Source organism: Stomoxys calcitrans, chromosome 3, assembly GCF_963082655.1.
Source record: "Stomoxys calcitrans chromosome 3, idStoCalc2.1, whole genome shotgun sequence".
In the NCBI taxonomy this organism is placed as follows: Eukaryota; Metazoa; Arthropoda; class Insecta; order Diptera; family Muscidae; genus Stomoxys; species Stomoxys calcitrans.
Genome location: NC_081554.1, coordinates 44562665 through 44584319, shown reverse-complemented (window position 1 = coordinate 44584319; position 21655 = coordinate 44562665). Strand labels below are relative to the sequence as shown.

Genomic DNA, 21655 nt, shown 5'->3' with positions numbered 1-21655 from the left:
AAATACACCTCCCCTTCCTTTTTCGCTAGGAGGAGGGTTTCATTGTTTGATTTTGAAAGCAGTTAAAACTCTGTTATTAATCTTAATATCTTTCAAAGGTAATCTAGAACCATAAGCAAAACGATCTTTAGCTTACACGAGGAGATTAATTAATTTTTTCAGAAATCATGCAATCATTTGTTAATAATGAAGTTTGTCCACTTTTAGTATCAATTTTTTTGAGATTTGTGGAAACGAAAAATGATAAAAGTCATTATAAATCAAATTCTTTACTAATCATCCTTAAAAGGTGGCACACTCTCTTCAACCACAGATGACTATAGAACAAGAAGAAAATATGGTACCAATCGGCGGCCAAAAGGGAGTAATCGTCCAAGGGTTCTGGATAGAAGACAATACTAAAACTACTGACATAGGGATTCCAATCAGAAGTACTATTCAGCCGATAAAAAGTGAAAAAGGCAAGAGATTCGTGTGGATAATGCTAATACGCTGTGACTTTACACGGTTTAGTTGTTACCTTATCCCCAGCGATGTTAATGATGAATTCCAGTCCAAACTTTATGCTATCGAAGATGCGCTGAGAGAGATTGATGACAACCTTATAGTGGCAGGCGTTGTAACTCCCAAATAGTAAAATGTGACAGCTAGCCGACAAATTCTAGAGGTTAGGTTTAAGTGGCAGCCTGCCATCAGACTCACTTAGACGTTTTTGTCCTTTATGATACCACAGGACTAGGCGAAGGAAGATGCAATTGAACCATCCAGATCCCTATACCCAACACCTTACAAATGTTCACATCCCCTAAATCAGCCTTGTGACAGCCAGCGCAGGACACATACACAGCAGATGTTCTATAGTCTCTTCCTCCTTGACGTCCTCACAGCTTCTGCAAGTCAATACTATTGGGTTGCCCAAAAAGTAATTGCGGATTTTTTAAAAGAAAGTAAATGCATTTTTAATAAAACTTAAAATAAACTTTAATAAAATATACTTTTTTTACACTTTTTTTCTAAAGCAAGCTAAAAGTAACAGCTGATAACTAACAGAAGAAAGAATGCAATTACAGAGTCACAAGCTGTGAAAAAATTTGTCAACGCCGACTATATGAAAAATCCGCAATTACTTTTTGGGCAACCCCATAGAAACCTTCAGCCTGTCAGCTTATCTGCCAATCAGACTACCTGTCCTGAAGGGCACAATGATAAGGAATGTTCATGGCTTCTCCCCCAGCCAAGTTCTCAAAGAAATGAGAACCTTGTGACTGTCAGCGCAGGACACACACAGGAGATGTTCTAAAGTCTCTTCCTCCTTGACGTCCTCACAGCTTCTGCAAGTTATTATAGAAAACCTTCAGTCTGCCAGATCAGACTACCTGTCCTGAAGGACACAATGACTAAGAATATTCATGCCTTCTGCCCTAGGTAATGGGGCATAGCTTTGCCAGAGCAGATTGAAGGCTCCACGTTTGAATAAGGATGCCCCCACTCTTCCTCCCCGACGTCCTCACAGCTTCTACAAGTCATTAGACAAGTCAGACTACCTGTCCTGAAGGACACAATGACTAAGAATGTTCATGGTTTCTCCCCTAGGTATCGTACAGCGGGACATAGGTTTGCCAGAGCAGATTGTAGGCTCCACGTTTGAATAAGGATGCCCTCACTAGGATTGCGAGAAGCTGCAGCAGCTCGCCAGACATTTCCATTGCATTCCCTGATCTCCAGAGTGAGGTAACCTGGCAAGCCATTTCTTTGGGATCAGACCAACTGCCCTTAATTCTCAATATCGAACGACCACCGGACTTTATAACCCTTGAGCGCCGGACGTTAATCAATCAATAGAAGGCTGATTGGGCCAGCTTCAGAGAGTACACCAATCGCCGCCTCTGTGAACTGACACTCCCCTCTATGGCTGGAACACTTGGAGCAAAGTAACTTAGGTACGGGTTTAGGCAAGCTGTGGTCTACTGTTAAGTCACTCTCGAACGGGACGACAGGACCTCAGTCGCTTTTGGCGAAGTAACCGTGACCGGAGAGGTGCGCCAGGATACTCAACCGTCAATTTATTGTGCATCCCGAGAGTGACAGGGCTAGGAGGAAAGCCATTCGTCGTATCCGTGGTCTTTGAGCCATTTGAGAACATCGTTGTCTCTTCAGCCAGGTATGAAAGGTTGGTTCGCGAATTATCTGTGTGGTCGCCAGTCCTTTGTGGAATTTAGGGAGAAGAAATCGAAACACCGTAGAGTGAAACAGGGAGTTCCCCAAGGCGGGGTGACATCTCCGGCACTGATTAACCTCTACCTATCCTCCTATCCCCCTCCCTCCAGACGGCATAGAGATCGTATCATATAGATATCTGGCACCAAATCTTCATCCACATTATTCATTACAAATACGCTTAAGGTGAATATCGAGCTGAATGTGGAGGTCCATGGAGAAATGATTCCGACCATCAAGTGGCGCAAAATACTAGGCGTCAAAATTCTCCTCACATGCCACAGTAATTTGCGATAAAGTCAAATGTAGAAAAAAGGGTCCTCAAGTCACTTGTCGGCAGCACTTGGGGTGCTGACAAAGAAACCTTCTTGACCACGTACAAAACAGTTGACGGTCTGTGGTGAGTTATGCAGCGCCAGTGTAGTATCGTCAATTCTGTGAAACGCAGTGGAATATTCAAATCTGTCAAAATGCCGCCCTTTGAACAGCGATGGGCTGTCTCCAGGAGACAAACTTAGTGTAGGTCGGTTGGGATTGTAAATAGGCCACATCGGCCGTGTTTTTATATATCTGTCTCTAGTGGGTGCAATTCTTATCTGATTTGGCTGAAAACTCGCACGAGGTGTTTTGCTTTGACTTCTAACATCTATCCTGCAACTAGCTGCCATATAAACCGATCTTCTGGTTTGACTTCTTAAGCCTTTAGAAGACGCAATTACCACCCGATTTGGCTTAAACTTTCAACAGCCGTGTCAACCGATCGGTCGATTTGACTTCTTGAGCCTATAAAAGCCGCAATTATTAAGCGATTTGACTGAAACGAATTTTCCTATGATTTCTAACATACGTGCAAAGTATAGCCTGAAGCGGTCTATAACCTGATATAGCTCCCATATGAACCAAAATCCCGTTTGCAGTTCCTGAGCCCCTAGAGGGCGCAATTGCTATCCGATTTGGCTGAAATGACTTCTAATATGATCTTCAACATCCAAGCAAACTTTGGCCCGAATCGGTCTATGCCCTGATATAGCCCCAATAACATAACAATGCTTATCCATTGTCCTTTGTTTGCTTAGAGATACCGGGCAAAAAACGTGTTCGATTCCTGAAGGAGGGTATATATGATTCGACCCGACCAAACTTAGTACACGTTTACTTATTTTGCTTCATATGTCCCTTAAGCACATGCAAACATTTTTTTTAACCAAAAAATCTTTGAAGCTTCCATAGCTAACTTACTAAAAAATGCCGATTTTGAAATCATCTTTGCCCAGAATGGGTATTTTGGGCATTTTTGAATAAAAATTCGGGCAGAATTTATTTTTAGCTTTTTAAGAACTCTTTCGTCTGCAAATAGGATTATTAAGAGATATCTTCACCGGCTTTCAAATGGCATATTTTTTACTAGTTTCGATTTAGATACTATTCCACAGTGCATTTTTAGATTCATTTTCTCACCAATACCAAAATATTAGTCCTTAAGATTTCAATTATAGTTTTGTATTCTTCAGAATGTTGATTTTTTATACGAGCTTTTGTTTGTTTTCGATACACTCTTATAGAATCATAACTTAATCAATTTTTTATATCACATAGTCGCTGTTCGTTTCTTAAGTCTTTTGTTTATATAATTCCCAAAATCAAAATTGAAAAAACTTTCTATATAACACTTGGCATTTTCAAAATTGGGATTCATGAATTTTATAGCAAAGAAATACTGTTAAACTTAGCACTACTCACCTGTACAGTGGACGATAAGCGTTGTTGCGGTTCTGAGCCTAAACCAGTCAAATGCTGCTGGTTCTGTAGCAATTGCTGTTGTTGCTGCTGGTATTGCAAATATTGCCGACGTTGACGTGGCAAATTGTATGGCAATGACGGATGTTGTTGTTGCGTATGTTGATGCGACTGTTGCCTTAGTCGTTGATAGTGTGGTGTTTCTCCATCGTAGTCATCGTTTGAGGCGTCATCGTCATCATCATTGGTAAATTGATCGTCGTACATCATAGGAAATTCTTTGGCACAATCTCTTGCGGTTACAATTAAATTGTACGAACTTTTTGTTTCACGATCCAGCATGCGTTTGGTACGTATGGTACCGTTTGAAAATATTTCAAAATCATTATTATCATCGCCCGATGTAATGGTGTACTCGATACGACCGTTATCACCTAATTGTGGAGAGGGGGGAAAAAATGAAACGAATTAGACTTTAAAGGCAAAAAACACATCAGATTAGAGGCAGGCGCTAAGAGCAAAAATGGGTTAATATGTAAAAGGAAAATTGTGCAAATTTTTAACACTCAATAACCAAGGAGGACTTGTAGCCACACACATTCACACACACACACACCTTATACGAGTACTTATTATTATTGTCTGTGGTTTTCTATGATGAATGTCTTGCATGATATCCATGATGATGATGATGAACATGTTATGACTGGTTTTTATTCAAGTGTGAAAGAGGCAACATAAAAATTTAGGGTTCAGTATTTTTGCCCGGTTATGACACACAAAATAAATAATGATGCCTTAGCATTTTTTGCTTTTGCCATTCGTTACAAAAAAAAAAAACTTAAAACTTATGATGCTGCTGCACTCACTCACTCACTTATTCAGTCATTCATTGAGTGGGTGCTCATTTTATATATGTATGTATTGGGTTGCCCAAAAAGTAATTGCGGATTTTTTAAAAGAAACTAAATGCATTTTTAATAAAACTTAGAATAAACTTTAAGCAAATATACTTTTTTTCTTAAGCAAGCTAAAAGTAACAGCTGATAACTGACAGAAGAAAGAATGCAATTACAGAGTCACAAGCTGTGCAAAAATTTGTCAACGCCGACTATATGAAAAATCCGCAATTACTTTTTGGGCAACCCAATAGTTAACTTAAGACAAACAAATATACATACTCTTCTCTTTCATTTTATTTCTACAACCTTTTTAACTTTCCATTACCTTTTTTTTTTGTTTTTGGTTTTATTATCTATTAGATTTTGAGAAGAAACCAGTGAGGTAAAATAAGAAATTGCAAAGGCAAAAGAAACACCACAGAAGTCAATTGCTGTTTATTGTTCATGATTATGAAAAATGGCTATACTCTATTAAAGCAACGTAGGTGAAAACCTATTCTAAACTTGTTCGAGGTAGTGTAGACAATTTTTTGCTGTTTGCAGGAATATATAAAACATATATGTATCAATGTTTTTATATAAATTCCTCAGATGATAAAAAAATAACTGCTAGGAGAAAATTAGCAGGGGTTTATATTATGATGTATTTTAAATTTGAGCTACAACAGATTGGCAGGACATGCTATCGTGGTTTATTCAAGGCGAAGATAAACCATGAAAAACCAGCTAAGTTCGGCCGTGCTAAACGTTTGATATCCACCACCATGGATACATCATCCTATTTTTTTATAACTCAACTGCCATATCCACAGCTCTATTTGAATATGGGCTGCAAAAGCAAATTTGCAAACTTCTCACAAACTTCTCACAAATCAATGAGTGCTGCCCGATTCTAATAAGCTCAATGGTAAGGGTCCTCCTTTTTATAGCCAAGGCAGAGATGCCATTTTGGGGAGAAACTCTTACATGGGTAGTACCTCAGAAATGTCGCTAGTATTGGGGGTAACCACCGCTGAATTTTTATACCCACCACCATAGGATGGGGGTATACTCATCTAGTCATTCCGTTTGTAACACCTCTAAATATTCTTATGAGACCCCATAAAGTATTAGGTTGCCCAAAAAGTAATTGCGGATTATTTTAAAAGAAAGTTAATGCAATTTTAATAAAACTTAGAATGAACTTTAATCAAATATACTTATTTTACACTTTTTTTCTAAAGCAAGCTAAAAGTAACAGCTGATAACTGACAGAAGAAAGAATGCTGTGAAAAAATTTGTCAACGCCGACTATATGAAAAATACGCAATTACTTTTTGGGCAACCCAATATATATATATTCTTGATCGTCTTGACGTTCTGAGTCGATCTAGCCATGACGGTCGTCCGTCCGTCCGTCTGTTGAAATCACGATAGCGGTCGAATGCGTAAAGCTAGCGGCTTAAAATTTTGCACAGATACTTAATATTGATGTAGGTCGTCGGGATTACAAATGAGCCATATCGGTTCAGATTTGTATTTTGCTCCCATATAATTTTTGCTCCCAAATTTGACTTCTTGAGTAATTACAAGCCGCAATTTTTGTCCGATTTGTCTGAAATCTTGCATGCGGTGTTCGGTTTTGACTTCCAACAACTGTATCTAGTACGGTCCAAAACGGTCCATAACCTGATATAGCTCCCATATAAATCGATCTCCCGATTTGAATTTTTGGGCACTTACATGCCCAAACTTTTGTCCGATTTGTCTGAAATCTTGCATGCGGTGTTCTGTTCTGACTTCCAAAAACTGTGTCTAGTACGGTCCAAATCGGTCTATAATCCGATATGGCTATATAAATCGATCTTCCGATTTAACTTCTTGAGCACTTACAAATCGCAATTTTTGTCCGATTTGGCTGAAATTATGCATGTAGTGTTCGGTTATGATTTCCAACTAATGTGCAAAGTACGGTCCAAATCGGCCTATAACCTGATATAGCTCCCACAGAAACCGATTTGCCGATTTGACTTCTTGAGCCCCTGGAAGCCGGAATTTTAGTCCAATTTGGCTCAAATTTAGCATGCTAAGTACGGTCCGAATCGGTCAATAACCTGATATAGCTCCCATATAAACCGATCTTCCGATTTGCCTTCTTGAGCCCTTACAAGCCGCAATTTTTGTCCGAGTTGGATGAAATTTGTAATATAGTGTTCTGTTATGACTTCCATCAACTACGCCAAGCACGGTTTTAATCGGTCAATAACCTTATCTGCAAATTGCAAATTTTGCCCATGAACATTACACTAAGGAACAGGGGCAAACGTCTCACATATCAATGAGTGCAGTCCGATTAAAGTTTTAAGCTCAATGATAAGGGGCCTCCTTTTTACAGCCGAGTCCGAACGGCGTGCCGCAGTGCGACACCACTATTGAAGAGAAGTTTTACATGGCATTGTACCTCACAAATGTTGCCAGCATTAGGAGGGGAAAACCACCGCTGAAAATTTTTTTCTGATGGTCTCGCCAGGATAAGAACCCAGGCTTTCAGCGTCATAGGCGGACATGCTAACCTCTGCGCTACGGTGGCCTCCCAATAACCTGATATAGCTCCCCTATAAACCGATCTCCCGATTTGACTACTTGAGCACTTGATAGCCGCAATTTTTGTCCGATTCGGCTGAAGTTTTGCACTTTGTGTTCTGTTTGGACTTCCAATGAATGTGCCAAGTACGGCCCAAATCGGTCTATAACATGGTATAGCTCCCATATAAACAGATCTTTCGATTGTCTTTGTTCGGGTTCTAGAAACTTTAATTTTTGCTGGTTTGATTGAAGTTTGGTATGTAGAATAAAATTATGCCCTTAAACTTAAGTTCTAGCAGAATCCATGGTGGTGGATTCCGAAAATTCGGCCCGTCTGAACTTAGCACTCTTTTACTTGTTGTATTGGGCTCATAAAAGGCCCAATTATTATCCGATTTTGCTGAAATTTGGCACAATGATTTATGTTAGGCTTTTCGCCATCCGTATCCTATATTGTTCAGATCGGTCTATTTGCCATACCTGCCATATGTATCGATCTCCCGATTAAAGGTCCCACAAAAGCTGTATTTTTTACCAAATTTCGCTCTAATTCAGCACAGTGAGCTCCGTTAGGCTCTTCAACATCCCTGTTCAATATGGCATTGATCTTCTTTCTTATTCGGATATAGCTTCAACATAGACCGATCAACAGATTTAAAATCTTGGGCCCATAACAAGCGCATTTATAATCCGAAATTTGACACAATGTGTTGCGTTAGACTGCTTGAAATTCCTACAGAATATGGTCAAGATCGGGCTCTATTTGGATATAGCTGCGATATAGACTGAAATCCCGATTTATGGCCTTGGGGCCATTAAGGACAACTTTATTATCTGATTGCGCTGAAATTTGGCACAGTGGTCCGTGGTAGGCTTTTCGATATCCGCGCTGTTTATGCTTCCGATCGGTTCATATTTGGATATGGCTGCCATATATACCGATCTCCCGATTTGAGTCCTTGGGCTCATAAAAGCAGCGTTTATTACCCGATTTCACTGAAGTTTGGCACAGTTTGCTATGTTAGGCCCTTTGACATCCGCGTTCAATATGGCCCCCATCAGTCTATATTTGAAAATAGTTGCCATTGAGACCGATTTCCTGATTGAGGGTCTTAATCCCATAAAAGGTGAAACTTCGCCGATTTCGCTGAAATTTGGTATAGTGACCTATGTAAGGCTTTTTGACATCCGTTCCCTGTATAATTCCATCGGTCTATATTTGGATGTTGCTGCCATAAAGGCCAATATTCTGGCTTACAAACTTGTACAGTGAATGGGGTTTATTACACCACTTGACGTCAATACTGAGTTTGTTCCAAATCGGACCATATTTAACATATATACCCGATAGCCATGGATATGTGATGGATAGCTGAACTTTGGATATCCATCACTTATCTATAGTTCGGTCGGTCGTAACATAATGCCTTTTTACATGTTTCTTTTTCCTACACGTTTTCCAATGCAATAACAATATTCTTCTTTATTTTACAGCTTTATCTCACTCACCATCCTAATAAATAACATGGATTCCGAAGAGTGCATAGCACAACAATTGCTTTGCATACCATCACCGCACACGTTTGCCATGGCTTCAATCAGCCCAGGCCATGTGATAGGATGGTACTCGTGGACCTGGATCTATCGAAAGCATTGGACACGGTCAGCCATGCCAAACTATTTGAGGGCATCGCCTACACGCCATTCCAGCCAGGACAGAAACGTTGAGTCGCGACTTATCTGTGTGGTCGCCAGTCATTTGTGGAATTTAGAGATAAGAAGTAAAACCACCGTAAAGTGAAACAGGGAGTTCCCCAAGGCGGGGTGATATTTCTGGCGCTGTTTTACTTCTACATATTCTCCATTCTACCCCCTCCAGACGGCATAGAGATCGTACTTGCCTCATATTTCGCTGCAAGAAATCTGAAGATATCTGGCACCAAATCATTAGTCACATTGTTCACTACAAATAACCGATCTGACTGTGATGGTCGATGGAGAAATGTTTCCGACCATCAAGTGGCCCAAAATACTAGGCGTCACATTTGCCAGCTCATACACATTCTCTCATCATGCCATAGCCATTTGTGATGAGGTCAAAAGTAGAAACAAATTCCTCAAATCACTTGCCGGAGGCACTTGTGGTGCAGACAAAGAAACCTGATTGAACACGCACAAAGTAATTGGCCGGTCTGTTGTATGTTATGCAGCCCCAGTGTGGTCTCCTCAGCTCTGTGACACGCAGTGGAATAATATTCAGATTTATCAGAATGCCGCTCTTCGAACTGCTTCGGGTTGTCTCCTCATTTCTCATGTGGACCACCTCCAACAGGAGATAAAGATCCTACCCGGGCGAAGACATAACTACATGATGTCTAAGCAATACTTTTTGGGCTGTTAGCGCAGATTCCATTCAAATCATCATCTTGTGGATAGGTTTTTACTGCCCAGAAGCCTTAAGGTAGATTTACATAATCTAAAGCATGAGGTTCAGCGCTACAAGAAAGAACCTTTAGATCAAGTGGCATATCATTCGGGTGTAGACAACATTCATGCTGACACGGTAGCAGATGCAGTAAATAGCTACCTGGGGAATGTCGTCCTTGGAAGGCGACCGCTTGCAGTTGCACCTGAAGAAGTTGACCTTCACCGCCAAACCAGAGTAGTTCTGGCTCAATTATGATGTGGCAGATGCAACCTCAGATGCAACGCGTACAGAGCAAGAATTGATGCAGACGTGCAAGATGTATGTCCCGATTGTGACCAGGGACCACACGAAACACATCACCTATTAAACTGCCCAGCCAGATCCACTCGACTCAGACTTAGATCCCTCTGGACGCACCCCATTTAGTCGCAGTTCCTGGTTCAGGACACCCAACAGAATCAAACAGACGAATGATAGAACAAACTGCTGCAATAACACCAATCCCATGACAGCCGGTTGTACGTACCTGTTTGACCCTATGGAATCCTTCATCGGCAAGAGCAGGCGCCTCGGTGTACAAGACACTGCTACAACGACAACAACAACGTCCTAATAACTTAATCTAAAGGTAAGTGTTTTTAATGTTGTATATAAAATATCATAAAAGCAAACAAAAAAAAAAAAACAAAGCGAAAGTCACTTTTATTGATGACTAGCTGGCCCGGTGTGCTATACTACACCCATGAGTGTTTGCGGCCCCCTTTGGACATGATCCAAATTTGAAAATCTTTTATATTCGCATTTAACTCTCAAATAACTTTCATTAGAATCTCATATTGGTAAACATGCCCATTTGAGGCATTATTTTGGGGTGGGGCGGCTCCCCGAGAATCGACCAAATTTTGGGACGCAAACCTTTAGTCCCTTTTCCACATCCAAAAACCTCACTGAGAATATCGGGCTCAAATTAAGTCGTTTAAGTATAGAGTTAATCTAACATCCAAACTTAAATGACCCTAGGTTAGGTTAGGTCTTCGCATCCGCGTAGGCCATCTATTGAGCCATTGTGATTCCTCTTGAACTATTCCTCTTCTTTCAGCAGTTAGATCTGCATGGAAGACAGGCTTCAACGCACATTCTCGTACCACTTTGCCGCTTCGATGAAGGCCTAGTATTTAACTGGGTTAACGCCTGTGAGAAAAAATAACTCAAGTATCCTATTTCTACTTTGGGATAGTGCAGGGCATTGACATAGGAAATGAAAACTGTCCTCCAAAGCGTCTATATCATGACACCATCGGCAGATAACATAATTTCTAGTGCCTATGCGAGACAAATGTTTACTTAGCTTATTGTGTCAAGTTATGATCCAATGACAGCACTTAAATACATCTTCTCCATCGACAATAGTGCATCTGCTTTGAACGTTCGTCCCACATCAGCTTTGTTTGCTCACAACCTACGCTTGCATTTTAGCGCTTCAACCAAGTTTCTTTGTAGCCCTCGCTGAGACCATAAAATATTTGCGAGAGGGGAGGATACACAAGGAGCAGATTAACTCCAGACTTAGCGAGTACATCGGCTTTCTCATTTCCCTTTATGTCCTTGTGCCCCAGCACCCAGCATAGGTCCTGGTCCCGACAGCGGACTAGGACCTTGGATCTCACACAAGTATTATTTTACGCCTTCAATGTTGCTTGACTGTCGCTGAAGATATGAATTTCTGATCGCTCGATATTCATAGACAACACAAGTTCCGCTGCTACAGCCATCCCACACACCTCTGCTTGAAAGATGCAATCATCCCTCATGCGCAAGGAGACATTGATATCGAGTTAGCTACAATAGATACCACACCCTGTTTCATTTTCCATCTTCATCTAACTGTAAAAATGTTAATGCCTGAAAACCTAACCCGCCCTTTCTGCCACCCCGCAAGGGTAGGTAACTTAATCCAAAATCCTTTATCCACCACGTTCAATTCCATCTGGAAGTCTGTCTGAGAGACCGCCAAGGTTTTATCCAATATTCGCAAATGTCTTGCCGGTGATCCGCGAATCAAGTCAAGTCAAGCTGCGACAATGTAAGAAGAGTTCTCTCCTCTACCTCCCTAATAAACAACTCCATAGGCTGTATTCCCAACATAACCTCAAATGATCCAGTCGCGGTGGTTCCCATAGCCCCAGACACAAATCTCAGTGCGACTCTATACACCCTGTTAAGGTTTCGGGCATGTGACGCAAAATCCGTCACCGTCCACCAGACGTGAGAGCCCTATGCCAGGACTGGCCTCACCACCGCTGAGAATAACCAGTGCATAAGCCTGGGCCTCATACCCCACTTACTCCCTAAGAGCTTCTGACACGAATACAATGCCGCAAACGCCTTTCTAATTCTCGACCCCATGTTCAGACTCTGACAACTGTAGAGTCACCCCCTGCAGCGTAGGTAATCTAAAGGACAGTATTCTCCGCCTACGCGTAAACAGGACCGAATCCGTCTTCCATGCATTCACACCCAGGCCGGAACCTTCGGCCTAAGTAGCAGTGCAGCCAAGTGCAAAAACTTCCGAAACCGTGTCCAAAAACTTCCCTGTGGCGAGAATAACCAGATCATCTGCGTGCGTACATATTCTAACACCAAACTTTGTCATTCTTTTAAGAAGACCGTCCATCACGAGGATCCAGAGCAGAGGTTATATCACCCCCCCTGAGGTGCTCCCCTAGTGACATTCTCCCTGCCCCATAGCATATTCATTATCCCTCCCCCTTACCCTCAGAAATGCCATATCTCGGAGATGGCATATCTCTGTGTGCTCTCATATAGTATCTTAAAAATAACAAGTAAAAGCGTGCTAAGTTCGGCCGGGCCGAATCTTATATACCCTCCACCATGGATCGCATTTGTCGAGTTCTTTTCCCGGCATCTCTTCTTGGGCAAAAAAAAGGATATAAAAAAAGATTTGCTCTTCTATTAGAGCGATATAAAGATATGGTCCGGTTTGGACCACAATTAAATTATATGTTGGAGACCTGTGTAAAATGTCAGCCAATTCGAATAAGAATTGCGCCCTTTGGGGGCTCATGAAGTAAAATAGAGAGATCGATTTATATGGGAGCTGTATCGGGCTATAGACCGATTCAGACCATAATAAACATGTATGTTGATGGTCATGAGAGAATCCGTCGTACAAAATTTCAGACAAATCGGATAATAATTGCGACCCCTAGAGGCTCAAAAAGTCAAGATCCCAGATCGGTTTATATGGCAGCTATATCAGGTTATGAACCGATTTGAACCATACTTGGCACAGTTGTTGGATATCATAACAAAACACGTCGTGCAAAATTTCATTCCAATCGGATAAGAATTGCGCACTCTAGAGGCTCAAGAAGTCAAGACCCCAGATCGGTTTATATGGCAGCTATATCAGGTTATGAACCGATTTAAACCATACTTGGCACAGTTGTTGGATATCATAACAAAACACGTCGTGCAAAATTTCATTCCAATCGGATAAGAATTGCGCACTCTAGAGGCTCAAGAAGTCAAGACCCAAGATCGGTTTATATGGCAGCTATATCAGGTTATGGACCGATTTAAACCATGCTTGGCACAGTTATTGGATATCATAACAAAACACGTCGTGCAAAATTTCATTCCAATCGGATAAGAATTGCGCACTCTAGAGGCTCAAGAAGTCAAGACCCAAGATCGGTTTATATGGCAGCTATATCAGGTTATGAACCGATTTGATCCATACTTGGCACAGTTGTTGGATATCATAACAAAACACTTCGTGCAAAATTTCATCCCAAACAGATAAGAATTACGCACTCTAGAGGCTCAAGAAGTCAAGACCCAAGATCGGTTTATATAGCAGCTATATCAAAACATGGACCGATATGGCCCATTTACAATACCAACCGACCTACACTAATAAGAAGTATTTTTGCAAAATTTCAAGAAGCTAGCTTTACTCCTTTGGAAGTTAGCGTGCTTTCGACAGACAGACGGACGGACGGACGGACGGACGGACGGACAGACGGACGGACATGGCTAGATCGACATAAAATTCCACGACGATCAAGAATATATATACTTTATGGGGTCTCAGTCCAATATTTCGACTAGTTACAAACAGAATGACGAAATTAGTATACCCCCCATCTTATGGTGGAGGGTATAAAAATTTGGTATGCAAATTTCGGATGGGGTACCTAGGGGGGGCTGCCCCACCCCAAAACCTACCAAACATATATTTAGACCAATCACGACAATATGGGACTCAAAGGAAAGGTATTTAGGATAAGAAAACGTATCTGATATCCAATTGTCGGACCAAGTGCTAGGGGGGCCACCCCAAGCCCCAAAACACCCCTAAATCGGGCATATTTACCGACCATGGCAATATGGGATTCAAATGAAAGGTATTTGCGAGTAGAATGCGAATCTGATATCAAAATGTGGGACCATGTTTCTGGGGGTCCACCCCTTTCCCAAAACACGCCCCAAACACGACCATGGGAATATGGGGCTTAAATAAAAGGTATTTGAGTGTAGAATTAGAATCTGATATCCAAATATGAGACCAAATGTTTGGGGGCCGCCTCTCCCCAAAAACCTCCCCCAAAGGGAACACATTTACGACCATAGCCACATGGGGCTCAAATGAAAGGTCTTTGGGAGTAAAGCACAAATCTGATATCAATATTCGGGAAAAGTGTCTATGGGGCCACACCACCCCCACAACACCACCCAAATAGTAAGTATTTTCTGACTATTGCAATTGAGGCTCAAATAAGAGGGTTTTTAAACTGGAACAAGAATCCGATATATATTTTCAAGGCCAACACACTGAGGCCAAAACACCCCCCAAGCTGGTCATGTTTGCCGACTATGGAAATTTGGGGCTCAAATTAAAGGTAAGTGGTAGTAGACCACGTATCTGATATCAACATTAGGGACCAACTGTTTAGGGAACGTCCCACCACCATAACAACCCCCAAATAGGACGTATTTGCTCACCAAGACAATTTGGGTCTTAAAGAGAGTAGAACTAAATATTCATAGTTTTTAGGGCCAATACCCCAAAAACGGACATATTTGCTGACATTTGCAATAAGGAGTTTAAATGAGATTAGAAAACTAATTTGATATACAATTTTGAGGCCAATGGAAATATGGGGTTCAAATAAATGATATATGAGAATAGAGCAAGTTGCTGATATATTTTCCGGGCTTAGTGTTTGGGGGACCACCCCAATCCCCAAAACACACCAAATTGGCCATGTCAATGTGGTGCTTAAATGAAAGGTATTGGGGAGTAGAGCAAGAATTGATACCCATTTTCGGGACCCATTTCGAAAATAAATATTCCAAGGAAACTTTTGTTCCATATAAAGTAAAAGAAGGCGCAGCGGAGCGGGCCCGGGTCAGCTAGTTGACTAGAAAAACCCTTTCCAGAATCGTATGAAGCTCTCTGCATAAAAAGCAGCAATACCTATTAGTTCAATTAAATGATTATAGGAGTCAATACAACATGTCCATATTTATATTTTAAACTTCATGATTAGAAGCCCTTCGATGACCTAAAGACTAAACACCTCTATATGTTTATTGTTACGATAGCAAATTCTTCACAACTTTACAGTGTCAAATATGTTCTTGCAACTTTGCTTATGTTTTTGCACAGATTTTCACTTTAATTTCCAGAATTTCAAATTTTTTTTTTTGCGGCATACTTCAATTGTCTGCTAACTATGCATTTTTGTTTTGGCCAACAAAACATTGTAAAAGACAATAAGTACTTAAAATAAAACTAAAATTGATAGCTCATAAATAAAAGAACACATTATAGAGAAAAGCAATAAATACTAGCAAATGTAAGAGAAAGAATATGCTTGGTTGGATTATGGGTTATAATGCAAGTGTTTAAGCCAAAAATAAAAAGAAAATAAAAAACATGGCCAGTCAGGCAGCCACTCAAAGCATTGCAAAACTCTCGGAGATGTATTGGCATACGTACCTGAATCAATATCTGTGGCCATCACCGTCACAACAGGTGTTCCAATTGAAACATTCTCATAAATCTCCATTGAATAGCTTATGGGATCAAAAACTGGCGGATTATCGTTGAGATCCACAACATTACAATACACCGTCAGGGCATTCGAAAGACTGGGTTGGCCATTATCTTGGGCCTGTACCACCAGAATGTAGTGTTGTACCTGAAAGTGGGTTAGAACAAATTGCGAAAAAAAAATTATGAAATTATTTACTTTTTTGTAACTTCTTTACTTTACAAAGGAAACACAAAACAAGAGGTTTTCTCAAATTTTTAAATAAAATTTATTTAACATGCATAAAAAATCATATTATTGTATTGCATACTTTGATATTCTTCAGGATTTTTAAGTATGGACATTCACCTTTTATAAAAAACTTTCTTTGGAATTAGTTTTAGGCGACAGGAGGTATGAAATAAGGCCCCAATGCAATAAAGCCCCAAACGGAAAATGAAATAAGACCCCAAACTTTTGTACATGAAACATAAACAACGATAATTGGGGCCATATTTCGTTTTATAAGGCTTTATTTCATTTTAAAAATTAGTGCTTAGTTTCGTATGAAAAAAGCCCCCATATTTGAAAATGACACAAAGCCCCAAACTTAATATTTGGGGATTTATTGCGTTCTACAAACTTTTAAAAAACAGAGCGCAACACATTTCGAAAGATCTGCCGGACATAAGTCAATTGTCCACTCATTGGGGCATTCATTTATTTTAAAATTGGGACTTTCATTCATATGAAATAATGACCCAAATTTTCGGGCCTTATTTCATTTTAGTTTGGGGTGATATTTCTTTACTGATATTTGTTTACTTTTAGGGAATCCATTTCATTATGAGATAAAGCTCCATGTTTGGGTTTTTAGTTCATTTTCCATTTGGGGCTTTGTTGCATTGGGACCTTATTTCATACCGCCAGATAAAATATCATAGGCAAAAAGTCTCATAAGCGAGTTTCATTTAAATATTTTCATATTGAAGTTGAATTTTTATACCCACCACCACAGGATGGGGGTATACTAATCTAGTTATTCTCTTTGGTACACCTTGAAATATTGACCTAAGACACTATAAAGTATATATGGGTTGCCCAAAAAGTAATTGCGGATTTTTTAAAAGAAAGTAAATGCATTGTTAATAAAACTTAGAATGAACTTTAATCAAATATACTTTTTTTACACTTTTTTTCTAAAGCAAGCTAAAAGTAGCAACTGATAACTGACAGAAGAAAGAATGCAATTACAGAGTCACAAATTTGTCAACGCCGACTATAAAATCCGCAATTACTTTTTGGGCAACCCTATATTCTTGATCGCCTCGACAATCTAAGTCGATCTAGCCATGTCCGTCCGTCCATCTGTCCATGCTGTGTTCTGTTAAGACTTACAACAACTGTGTTAAGTACGGTCTATAACCTGATATAGCTCCCATATAAACCGATCTCCCGTTTTGGCTTCTTGAGCCCTTGGGAGCTGTAATTTTTGTCCGATTTGGATGAATTTTTGCACGTTGTGTTCTATTATGATAGTCGAGATGACAAGATGAGTTATTGGCGCCTTCAAATAACCAATGGCCAACATCAGAGTCTGTTCCCAGGTTTGGGGCGTCAGGAGGCGAGCGTCGGATCTTGCAACAAGCGGCTGGCCATAACGAGGGATACATGTGCAATCACACAAAACCCATGTGGTTGGGGCGTTGGGCCAGTAAGCCGCCCCCGGAAAACTATAGGACTACTATGAGAAACAAAGGAATAGTAACAAATAAAAAGGCATAAAGTTCGGCTGGGCCGAACTCTGGATACCCACCACCTCTGGTATACATGTAAACCCCATTTCGCCATAGCCGTCCGTCTGTCCGACCGTCTGTCTGTCGAAAGCACGCTAACTTTCGAAGGATTTGGAAATTTTGCACAAATACTTCTTATAATTGTAGGTCGGTTGGGATTGTAAATGGGCCATATCGGTCCATGTTTTGATATAGCTGCCATATCAACCGATCTGGGGTCTTGACTTCTTGAGCCTCTAGAGGGCGCAATTCCTATCCGATTTGGCTGAAATTTCGCATGAGGTATTTTGTTATGACTTCCAACAACTATACCAATTATGGTTCAAATCGGTCCATAACCTGATATAGTTGCTATATGAACCAATCTGGGATCGTGAATTCTTGATCCTCAAGAGGGCGTAATTATTATCCGATTTGGCTGAAATTTTGTGCAACGGCTTCTCCCACGACATTTAATATACGTGTCAAATATGGTCTGAATCGGTCTTCAGCCTGATACAGCTCCCCTATAAACCGATCTCCCAAATCGGTCCATAACCTGACATAGCTCCCCTATTAACCGATCTGGGGTCTTGACTTCTTGAGCCTCTAGAGGGCGCAATTCATATCCGATTTCGCTGAAATTTTGCATGCGGTATTTCGTTATGGCGTCCAACAACAGTGCTAAGTATGGTGTAAATCGGACTTTAACCCGATATAGCTGCTATATAAACCGATCTGGGGTCTTGACTTCTTAAGCCTCTAGAGGGCGCAATTCCTATCCGATTTGGCTGAAATTTAGCATAAGGTATTTTGTTATGACTTCCAACAACTGTGCCAAATATGGTTCAAATCGGTCCATAACCTGATATAACTGCCATATAAACCGATCTGGGATCTTGACTTCTTGGGCCTCAAGAGGGCGTAATTATTATCCGATTTGGCTGAAATTTTGTGCAACGGCTTCCCCCATGACATTTAATATACGTGTCAAATATGGTCTGAAATGGTCTTCAGCCTGATACAGTTCGCTTATAAACCGATCTCCCAAATCGGTCCATAACCTGTCATATAAACAGATCTGGGGTCTTAACTTCTTGGGCCTCTAGAGGGCGCAATTCATAGCCGATTTGGCTGAAATTTTGCATGCGGTATTTCGTTATGACGTTTAACAACAGTGCTAAGTATGATGTAAATCGGTCTATAACCTGATATAGGTACCATATTAACCGATCTGGGATCTTGACTTCTTGGGCCTCAAGAGGGCGCAATTCCTATCCGATTTAGCTGAAATGAGGTATTTTGTTATGACTTCTAACAACTGTGCCAAATATGGTTCAAATCGGTCCATAACCTGATATAGCTGCCATATAAACCGATCTGGGGTCTTGACTTCTTGAGCCTCTAGACGGCGCAATTCCTATCCGATTTGGCTGAAATTTTGTGCAAAGGCTTCTCCCATGACCTTTAATATACGTGTCAAATATGGTCTGAATCGGTCTTCAGCCTTATACAGCTCCCCTATTAACCGATCTGGGGTCTTGACTTCTTGAGCCTCTAGAGGGCGCAATTCATATCCGATTTGGCTGAAATTTCGCATGAGGTATTTTGTTATGGCTTCCAACAACTGTGCTAAGTACGGTGTAAATCGGTCTATAACCCGATATAGCTGCCATATAAACCGATCTGGGGTCTTGACTTCTTGGGCCTCAAGAGGGCGTAAATATTATCGGATTTGGCTGAAATTCTCCCATGACCTTCATTATACGTGTCAAATATGGTCTGAATCGGTCTTCAGCCTGATATAGCTCCCCCATAAACCGATCTCCTTTTTTTTTACTTTTTGAACCCCTATAAGGCCCAATTCTTATTCGATTTCGCTGACTGTGGTCTCCAACACTCAATTGAATTAGCATAGCAATTCTTTTCTTTTATCCTTTGTTTGTCTAAAAAGAGATACCGGGAAAGAACTCGACAAAGGCAATCAATGGTGGAGGTTATATAAGATTCGGCCCGGCCGAACTTAGCATTGTTACTCTCTACGTTTTGTTCTTTTTTAATTACATTTCACACATTCTCCAAAAAAAAAAAAAAAAATTAGGGTGGTTGGAGAGAATGTAAAACAATTTGACTTACCTCTTCATAATCCAAACGGGCTGTCAACGTCAAAACGCCTGTTTGGGGATTCAAAGTGAACACATCATTGGCCCATTCCGAGATGACGGTGTATGTAACCACAGCATTGTTGCCCAAATCTGGATCTGTGGCAGTTATGATGCCAACCTGATAACCACGTGGGGCGTTCTCCGGTATATCAAATGAATAAACGGGCACATCAAATGCCGGTGGATTGTCATTCGTGTCGGTCACCTGTCGTGGAAACGAAAAACGGTAGAGATATAAAAAAAAACATTGAAAATGAAAATAAATTCCAAAAAAAATACATTTCGTTTTGTTTACATCCCAACAATGTTAACGATGATGCTTGAAACCACATAAAAAAGGAAATTAAAAATTATTAAAATTAAACGTATGTAGAGATATTTCATTTCGTTATGCATTCAGATGAACTCTAAAACTCTGCGGTTTGAGGGGGAGTAGGTGGGGCAAGTGCGAGAGCCTTTGGTGGTTTTCATTCATTTAAAAAACCGCATAAAACCAAGTGTTCTTAAGAAATGACTGGGCTTTTTAAGCTACGGCTGCATGTTTTTGCTGTGGGCTTCAGTTGGAGTTTGCTTTGCAGTAAAAGAACTTTGTTCTGAATGATCAGAAGCCGCAGCGAAAAAGGTGGAAACAGCTGTCATTTCGTATTCATGTCACGCATGCGTCTGCCAGACATAGCTGAGACTTGTCTGTTGGTGGAAGTGTTGTCTTCAGTTGCTTGATTTATAAAACAGCAAAGAACCAACCACACTATACAAACTTATTATATGTGTATGTCTATTTGTTTTCTTCTTTCTTTTCATTGCCAACTTGAACAAAGGAAAAAGTGTTAACAAAACATTGAACAAAAAACCATTTAAGTATAAAAAATCGTTTAGTTTTTGTTGTTGTTGTTGTTGTTTGCCTCCTTCTAGCTAGAGCCAGTCCACGAAGGCATCTCAAGTTTTACCATGGAAATCACCAAGAATATGGAGAAGTTTAAAGATTTAACCAAACTAGGCAGTTTCTGTTGTTATGATAATTTTGTTAAGGTATTTTGAGCATTGAATAAGCAGTTTAGTGCTCTCATAAAAGGGTTTGGTTTTCATAAATTTTAAAAACGTTTTTTGTTTTGTCTGTGGTCGAGGTTAACAACTACAAAGAGATTGCTCTTCACCATTTTGACATTACATCTTCGTTGTATGAATCATGTTCTGCTCTGCTGTTGCACCAAAATAAGTTGTTTGAAAAATCTAATTTACTATACATGCAACGTTTTTCCCTTTATCAGTGCACAATGGTGGCACATCATTTCTGAGAGAGTGTTTAAGTAGGCACGTACATATTTAGAGATGCTTTGTTGTTAAACTAGCCAGGAAGCTACTTAAGTAATTGAATTGAGCTTAGATTTTAAGTCTAGTCTTGCCTGGCGCTGGTGGTAATCCCAGTGGGGTGATTGGTGATAGGGCATCGGTGGCCCGTGCTGGACGGGAGGCTAGGATCAGGAAGGAGTCGATGGAGCTATTGTCTAGTGATAGTGGTGGGGAAGATGGCAAGCACCTTAAGCTAGGTTCGCCTGGTGTGGCGTTTGTGAAGGAGAAGGTGATGCCAGGTGGCGACTTTCCATCTGGCAGTAGGAAGTAAGCTGGTGTGTTTGATGGCGCTGGTGGTAGTGCCAGTGCGTTTTTTGGTGGCATTGCCAATGATAGGGCATCGATTCCGAGGAAGGCGCAGCGGGAGAGTAGGGTTCGTAGGGGGCGTTTGCATCCTTGGAGAAGCAGGGAGTCACAGTCGGCGAGATGATGGAAGTGACTGATGCCTTGGAGG

At 40.7% G+C, this 21655-nt stretch overlaps 1 protein-coding gene across 1 annotated transcript in view; it reads right to left on the bottom strand.

Annotated features, from left to right (window-relative positions):
• LOC106090770 (cadherin-related tumor suppressor) overlaps nucleotides 1-21655 on the bottom strand; it is a 101552-nt gene that overhangs the window by 73690 nt on the left and 6207 nt on the right. The window contains exons 3-5 of the mRNA XM_059365441.1: nucleotides 19823-20056; nucleotides 15878-16079; nucleotides 3958-4388 (exon numbers count right to left, since the gene is read on the bottom strand). Of these exons, the coding sequence (XP_059221424.1) occupies nucleotides 3958-4388; nucleotides 15878-16079; nucleotides 19823-20056 (867 nt within the window). The remainder of the gene's footprint in view (nucleotides 1-3957; nucleotides 4389-15877; nucleotides 16080-19822; nucleotides 20057-21655) is intronic.